The sequence below is a fragment of the Diospyros lotus genome, chromosome 5 (assembly GCF_014633365.1).
Source record: "Diospyros lotus cultivar Yz01 chromosome 5, ASM1463336v1, whole genome shotgun sequence".
Taxonomy (NCBI): Eukaryota; Viridiplantae; Streptophyta; class Magnoliopsida; order Ericales; family Ebenaceae; genus Diospyros; species Diospyros lotus.
In genome coordinates, this window is record NC_068342.1 from 8,828,506 (window position 1) to 8,837,307 (window position 8,802).

General features: G+C 35.8%; 1 protein-coding gene across 1 annotated transcript; it reads right to left on the reverse strand.

The window, feature by feature from the left end:
• Positions 1–2,222: 2,222 nt before the first annotated feature.
• Positions 2,223–4,279, reverse strand: LOC127801042 (homeobox-leucine zipper protein HOX11-like). Its single transcript, XM_052335842.1, has 4 exons — positions 3,889–4,279; positions 3,256–3,602; positions 3,045–3,124; positions 2,223–2,932 (listed from the first exon to the last, which is right to left on the reverse strand). Exons 1-4 carry the CDS (start codon positions 4,202–4,204, stop codon positions 2,605–2,607), a joined length of 1,071 nt encoding a protein of 356 aa, XP_052191802.1. The 5' UTR covers positions 4,205–4,279; the 3' UTR covers positions 2,223–2,604.
• Positions 4,280–8,802: the final 4,523 nt, after the last annotated feature.

The window sequence follows — 8,802 nt, forward strand, 5'->3', positions numbered from 1 at the left end:
GCTCCATTTGTAACTCATAATTTAAGGATGGAAGAGAGAGAGAGAGGGAGAGAATATATAAATGCATTTATGATGATAGAAATAATGAGAGCATATATATATAGAAACCTGTGGACAAGGTAATATTATGTGTCAAAACATGATTACCCTTTGTTACATGTGACCCATGCATGCATCATTCATAATGAGGAGAATGTAATTACCTGCATGCATGCATGCATGATCATCCATTACATATATAATAAATATACTTGCACACGCGCACTGTGCTCAGTTTAATTTGCTTGGCAATTTTAAGGCAACAGCCATTCTGGTTTGGTTCATACATACATACATACATACATACATACATACAAAGGTTGAGATTAATGGACAAGATAAGATTTTGATACATATTTTGATGATTTAACGGAGGTGTACTATAGACTCAAAAACTCAAATAGTGGCCAAAGCTGAGCAGATCACCAATCTTGACGGAAAATCATAAAAAAAAAAAGAAAAAGAAAAGAAAGAAAGAAGCAAGAAACCACTAAGGTGGATGATCAAACTCGATCGATCTTGTAGTGTATGAGAATTTAATTAATTAATTAATTAATTAATTCAAGAGAAAAGAAAATGTATGATTTAGTGTGAGAAAAGAATTATGGAAAATAGTGTGGGAGACTTGGACTACTGCATATATATATATATATATATATAGCATTTGACTTGCCCAGTTTAGAAATCGAAATGATGGGTCCAAATTTTGCAGCCGATGCATATTAATTTTCTAGTCAAAAGTAATTCTCAAATTCATATCATGGAAATGGAAACCGCAATCATACTTGATTTTTTCCATTGTTGTGGAATAGAAAAACATGACATAATAATAATAATAATAATAATGATTTATAAACATGTTTGTATAATCACGGCCGGTTGAAACAGGAATAGCCCCAACTCACCAAATAACTTAATTATTATATATAGCTTATGTTAACTTGAATAAAATTGTCATTGAGAATATATATATATATATATTTTCTTCAATAAGATTAATATATATATATATATCAAAGTCGACTATAGTTTCATGATATCCTTGAGAACATATAGGAGTAGTAGCCAAGTCTTGTTTTTTTTTGGTGGCAAAGGTATACATTTGCCAAGTGAATGGGCCAAAAGCATCAAGAAAATGATGGTCATGATAGTTATGCATCATGAAAGAAACCAGGGAATTGTCTTGACCAGAGACCACATCATTTTTATTCTCATAGCTATTCATCATCTAGGTTCAGGTCTGGCCTAGATGAAAAAGGATCACCATTCCTATAAAGTATTAATTATTATATATATAGAAAATTTCATGTGTTTGATTAAAAAGACTTGACATTTTTTTAATAATATCTTACAATTTTTACCCTTCAAATATTAGGGAGGAGGGATCTAAAAGCCAGTAGTAGTAGTAGTAGTAGTAAAACTAGTTAATTATAAGTAAGAATAATGTGAATTCAATTCCTCCTCCTCCTCCTCCTCTGCATCATTCCTCCTGGCAGTGGTTTGTACAGAAGTTGCCGTGTGGATTCCAGTTTCCAGCAATTTTAAATGCGAGAAAGCAGAGGCCAGCGGGCATGCATGTGTGGCAGCTAATGCTAATGGAATTGAATGGCATTGGTGGTGGTCATGCGGTGTACCAAACAAACCTTAAAGAACGAGACAACGTTAACCAGCGAATTAAATAAGGTGCCAAAAAGCATTAGAATCCTCGAGAGAGAGAGAGGTGGTCACGTGCCTCCCAACGTTTAGAAGAAAACTTGCAATGATTTCATTTAGACTTGGTGCTAGTCCTCGCGTGTGCTCATAATTGGGGCCTCCGCCTTGGCTTTCCCCAACTTCACAACACCCATCCTCCCAATTTTCCATCTTTGTCCCCTCACCCTACCCACCCATCAATGGCTCCATTTATTCTCACAACGATTGCAATAATATAAAAATTACGAATATTATAGAATACATACAAATATACTTTTATAAGAGAAGGGGGGCCAAGTGCCAACCTTACCCTTGGGGGTCAAGGCATGAAGGCAAATGGGCTTTTTGAACGAGGCATCAAGGAGAGAGAAATCAAACCACAAAAGGACACAATTCCATCACTCCCTTTTCCTAAAGCATGCCTACATCCACGGACGGATCAATTACGTACCCAAGTTTTTATATTATAATAATGACCATCATCATCATCATTAATTAAACACAATAACAATTAACAATAATAATATCGATTAAAAGATACAAAAGTTGTTGGTTCTGTATTTTCTTCTGCTTCCCCGGCTTTTCTTTACTTCCCAAGAAAACGAAGGAAAATGAGGGGGAACTTTGAACTGATCTCTTCTACTACTTGATATCTGTTCTTTTTTTGACATCTAAAGTGTATCCCTTGCCAGATTCACAGAGAAGGGGGAATAATTAAGGATTCAGAAACTCACAAACCATCCTCAAACAAGCCCTATATCATTGTCAAAACCTTTATCTACCAACCATGATCGATCTGGAGCAAAACCAGTCAAAGCTTTCGGCTTTCCAGTATATTTACACCTCTATCCATGGCAACATGTCTTGCCTCTTTTACGAAGCTGCAGATTGGTGAGGTTGAGAGAAAGGGTAGAACCTGGGCCGGGAGAGAGGAAAAGGGCCAGCAGCTTTGGGAGATGGATCGCCGGAGTTCGCTGCGGCTGTGGCGGAGGTGGTAGTGGTGGTGGTGGTGGTGGCGACGCGCTCGCAGGAGGGGCACATGGTGAGGGTGGTAGCCGGAAGCTGCATGTAAAATGGGGTTGAAGTTTTCAGAGCCCTTAGTTCTTGGAGCTCTTTGTGGAGCCTTCTGTTCTCTTCTGTTAGCGTCTCGCAGCATCTCTTCAAGTACTCGCAATCCACCTCCGTTTGCTTCAACTTCGTCCTGCATAAATAAATATTATCAGATTAATTAATTTTATATAAATTTAGCCAAAATCCAAGAAAAGGAACTCTATTAATTGAATGGACAAAATCAATGTTCATATATGATATACCTTGCTCTTCTATTCTGAAACCAGACCTCCACTTGGCGTGGACGAAGATTAAGCTGTTTTGCAAGCGCAATCTTTTGCTTCTGCATCATTAGAACAAGAAATCATAACAGGAACCAAACGAGCTCTCTCTAAGTTACAATATTAGAATCAAAACACATCCAAATTAAGCTGAACACTAATTAAATACATTTACACGCAAATTATTACTCACGGGATTAAGGGTACTATGTTCTTTGAAGCTCTCTTCAAGATAAGCAGATTGCTCCTTGGAGAGTCGGAGCTTCTTGCGGGTGAGGCCGTTGTCGTCGTCATCGCTGTTTCTGCAGCCCACTCTCTCGCCCTCTGTGCTGTCGTTGCCGGCGGCTTCCGAGTCCCTCTTGCTTCCGGCTCCGGCGCTCCCGCCGGCGCCTCTATACATGCAGAAATCCATCCGAAACGACGACGCCACGCTGTTGGGTGAAGACACCGCCGCCCCATCCTCCGGATCCTGCGGCGGCGGCGGCGGAAGCCTATTCACGTCCAGGCCCCTCATCCCCGATGAACCCCCTTCCGAACTCCCTGCTCCAGACCCACAACAAACTCAAAATCAAAATCAACCCCAAAATCAACACATAATATTAAGTACCTCTTATGCCACTTACTAAGATTATCTGTTAGTGCACATCACACACTCAAAAATCAAGAGAAAAGAACAAATACTCGTCTAGCATCCCGCGACAACGAGATAACCCGATGAAAAAAAGTGTTTCTTTTTTACACGGAAGAAACTACAAAATGATTCTAACACATAATATTTAACGTTTATATATATATATATATATGTATCGACACGTATGAGCTTTACCATTATCGGAAGGCCAAGACAGCCCCGGTTGATGGGAAGAACTGTGGCGAGAAACAGGAGCGAGAGGGAGGAGATCAAGCTGGAGAGGGTGGTGATGATGATCGCCATTTCTTGAGCCTCTCTTTGTGGCTTCTTCTGATTTATCGCCATCATCGCGTACACCGCTTGCTTGCCCGCTCTCAGGTTGTTTTCCGTTGGAGCTGAAGCCCAGGGCCAGACCCAGGCCGCCGTTGCCGGTGGCTCTTACGCCTCGATCCTTTGCCAGGAACCCAAACGGCGGCCTGGACGATTCTCCCAAGCTCAAACCCAGCTCCATCTCTCATAAGCAAAGCAGAAAAAAGAAAGAGAGAGGACGATTTGTATTGAAAACACTGGAAAGAGTCTTTATAAAGAATCTATCCAGCAATCTGTTATTTATTACTTGTCTGTACATATTATATCAATCCAAAAGATATAATTAATAAAGTAAATAAATAAAAATAAGCTACTTTAGCCAAGCCTAGTAAAGTAGGTGGAGTTGTAGTCCCAAACAGTCCATTTTATACTTTATTTTCTTTCTTTAATTTAATCTGTCGTTTATTTATTTATTTAAAAAAAAAAAACAGTTTGACCGACAAAACCAGGTTGACAAAACGCACACGTGAAACCCTAATACTTTTTAGATTTGGCAGGATCCATGTTTGCGGTTCGGGCCACGCGCCTTGGTAGCGGGTGAGTTGAGTGTCATTGACATTGCTGCGGCCTGGCCTGGCCTGGCCTGGCCTGGGGGCCCTAGGGGGGGGGTCTGGAGTCTGGCTTTGAGCAATAAAGTGGGGATGGAGAAGGTGCTGTTTGTTTTATTTTATTTTCTGAAGTGATCTTGGCAGTAAAGGGACAAGTCGAATCCTGCCCATCCAAACAAGGCAAAACCACATCTTCACTATCATGCCGAGAACTTGCTCCACATTTGTCTTGTAAAGCTTGTTCTGTCTTAACCTTTTTCAGACCCCTTGTGGACCGAAGTATTGGGAAACGGGAAAGGCCAATTAATTGATTTTTTTTTATAATAATAATAATAACTTTATGCAAATATATATATATTATTAATTTTGCTTTACAAATTATTATATATGTTACTTCTAATAAAACTACTATTTAATTATTATATAGTAATGAAGATGATGCCAACAGTACCCTCTTGGCCTGGGCAAGGGTTATTTTCTGAATAAAACTGTGTGATATAATTATCCTACCCTTTTTTTATTTTTATTTATTTATTTTTATATCAATATCAATGCAGAGACGCTGTTTTGTGATGGAATAGTCAAGGGCTTTGGCATTGGCATTGGCGCTGCCTACACAAATTATATTATTTGATGAGAAAAATCTCAAATCAAATAATCTATTATTTATTGTAGGCAAGAGGTCCAAACGGAAGGGGCATGGTGTTTGTCAATGACTACCTATATATATATATATATATCAAAGTTTTATTTTAAATTATTATTACATAAAGAAAGAGACACCACTCAAATAGTTTATATTTTAAAAATATTACTGGCACCTCATTTAAGAGAAGAAGAGGCAGGCAAAATTGGGCACCGTGTTTGGAGGCTCTTGAATTTTGACGGAGAGGGAGGGTGGCCTATTATTATTATTATTCAGAGGAATGCTAAAAACCAAACAAATGATGATGTGATGGTGTTTTGCGTTTTCTCCCATCATGACGAGTGGTTGGTTTGTTAAAATGTCTGCACTCTGCTGCACTGAATCATTGCACACACATCTATTGTCCCTTATTTATTTATTAATTAATTAATTATTATTTTTTATTTAGGATTAAGAGCAGCATCACCCGTTTCCTTACTTACGCCCCCATTATCGCACTTCTTTAGTAATGAAAAGATAAATTCAAATATAATCTATTAGCGGCTATGCTGGGGAGGATTTGAACCTGAAAACCTGATTAGCCCACCTCTCCCCCCCAGTAATTGATTGCTAAGACCACCCCGTGGAGTTAAGAGTTGCATCACCCTTTATCTGCCCTGAGCTGAGGATGAGGAGATTACTTCATTTGTTGGTATGATCTTATGGTTGTATGGTGGTTCCACCGTAGTTGATAACACCCATGAAAATTATATGATGTTGGACACTAGAGCCCGCCTAATAGAATTGGGAGTCTCGGACGAAAAGATTTGTTGAGATGTATTAATTTTTTTGATAAAAAATAAATAATATATATTTTTATATAAATATTTTATTATTTTTTAAATAAAAAAATGAGTTAAAATTCAATCGAGTATAAAATATAATAATCTCTTTAACGATAATAAATTTTCAACTAAAATATAATGTCTAGAGATTTAAAAAAAAAAAAAAGCCAAACAACTTACTACAATAAACAAAGAAAAATAAAACTAATTTTTCTTGAAACGCTAATAAGGTTAATGCAAGTAAAAACTATACATTTATAGAAAAAAACAAAACAAAACATTAACGTAAAAAAATATTTACATTTATGAAGAGAATTTAAAAAGATTTATAATATTTTGTATTTAATTTTTTTAATAAAATATTTATTATTAAAAAATAAAAATATATATATATTACAATTTTTTAAAATTTGGGCCCTTCTAATTTTGGGAGCCTTATGCCATGACATATATGGTTTTAGGGTTGGGCCGACTTTATTGAACACCGACCTGAGTATGATCATTTGGCCTTTTGCATTACCGCCCTTGCGTGTGTACCCCATCGTTTGTGCTCTTAATTTTAACATAAAAGATAAATTATAGACGAAAATTTTATTTCATTGCTCAAGATAAGGAGTTAAATTCATGATCTATTAATACGAATCCCAACTTATTATGGTTTAACCACTTAACTTGTGTTCTGAAAAAATGATCATTTGGCTCTTAGGTCTTACGATCAAGGTAATAATAATAATAATGTTATGTAAATTGAATGTTTATTGGATTATATATATATATTTATTAGGAAAATGACATTTAGTATATTGTTTATATTTCTAAAAAGATGAACATTTTCTTTGGTGTTTTAATGTAGGACTAATTAACCACATTTATTCAATTAACATAATCAAAGTTATTTTTTTACTTTACATCAAACATTTTAAGTATTGTACAACACCAATTTTTTTTGCAATTAAATGAAATGAGCATTGGGTATTTGGCTTCCTTAAAAATTTGAATCCTATTGACCAACAACAACCCCTATATATATATATATATAACCAACGTAAATTATAAGAAGTTAATTATATGTCAAAATGTATTATAACATCTTAATTCTTACATCATTTTTAATTTTCATTTTATTAAAAAGTAACACAATCTTAGTTTTCATTCAAAGCAAATAAAATTGAATACCAAACACACAACAATTATAAAAAATTCATTCATTCATTCAAAATAATTACTAGTTAGTATGCTATATTATTTCAAAAATAATAAAAAAAAAATGCATCTTATTTTGCTTTGGTATTTAAACCCTTAGGCAGGCTAACCCAACCCAACAGGTAATTGATACCAAATCATGGTGTTGGCATATTATTACAAGTTAATTACATATTGACTGTCTGTTTGAATAATGTCAATTATTGATATTTGATTAATTTAAAACTTAAATAAAAACTATCGTATATTGAAAATTCATTCCAAATTACTCATACACGATAGTATCATATTAACACTAACGAGATGATATCATATTTATATTATTATTATTATTATTATTATTATTATTATAAAGAAAGGTAAGCAGTGGGATGACGTGTCAGGAGCCGATGATAGGAAGGAACAAAAAACATGTTACGAGTTGGTTGGGAAGAAAGTAAATGAAGCGGAGGAAATTGAATGAAGAAGTTGTAGTTTTGTTACATTTACAACGTTTTTAGTACATGCGAATGTGAATGAATATTGTGGCTGCTGGTGGCGGTGGCGGTGGTGCGGCTGTTAAACAGATAAGCGCGATGGGATTCATTTTGAGTCGTAATTGCGGGGGCTGGGCTGCCAGGCAAATGTCAAATCATACCGGATTTGCTTTGCTTTGCTCTCCCAATTCATTCATTCATTCATTCATCCATTCTTCATTAATTAAACTGTATTTGATGGGTGGTGTTGTCATTGATCCAACACCTTCCAGATTTTCCAACCCCAAATTATGCCCACAATTATTCCTTCCACCTTGCATTGTGGTCTAATTTTGTACGGGGAAAATTATGCTTACTATGGTTGAGGTTAAAGTTCATTTATAAAAATTATCCTTGATATTTAAAGTCATATTAGAGTATTTTTAAGATTGGATGTTGTGTTGCAATTTTTTTATTAATTAATTCTAATTAAATATTTTTAAATAAATAAAATACCCTCATATTTTACAAGTTTTTTCTTTCTCTTTCTTTCCGACAATCAAGTGTTCTCCAATTGTACCCTTACTATCTTCTTATGTTTTGTATCTTCTCACCCCTTCATCGGCCATCCAAAGGTTACCACTAGGGGTGGCAATTCGTGTTGGCAGGTCGTAATCGTGTCGTGTCGAAACACACGTATAACACGTATTAGGCTAACTCGAACATGACCCGTTTAATAATCGTGTCAAATTCCTTAAACCCGAACACGACACGTTTATTAAACGTGTAACACGACACGACCCGTTTAACTAAACGTCTCGTGTCGTGTCACCTGTTTAACCCGTTTAATTTAAACGGGTCGTGTTGTGTCACCTGTTAAACGTGTTATTTCGTATATAATCGTGTTAACGTGTTCAGATCAACCCACTAACCCTTTTAATTAAACGTGTCATTTCGTATATAATCGTGTTAACGTGTTCGGGTCAACCTGTTAACAAGTTTAATTAAATGTGTCATTTGTATCTAAACGAGTTAGACGGGTTGACCCGCCTAAGACACGAAAA

Excerpts from the sequence above, each read along its gene's own strand:
- LOC127801042 (XM_052335842.1), bottom strand. The coding sequence starts at position 4,204 with ATGGAGCTGGGTTTGAGCTTGGGAGAATCGTCCAGGCCGCCGTTTGGG. Across the intron at positions 3,125-3,255 it reads AACATAGTACCCTTAATCCC|AAGCAAAAGATTGCGCTTGC; the intron begins GTGAGTAATAAT and ends CTAATGATGCAG. Across the intron at positions 2,933-3,044 it reads TTTCAGAATAGAAGAGCAAG|GACGAAGTTGAAGCAAACGG; the intron begins GTATATCATATA and ends TTATTTATGCAG.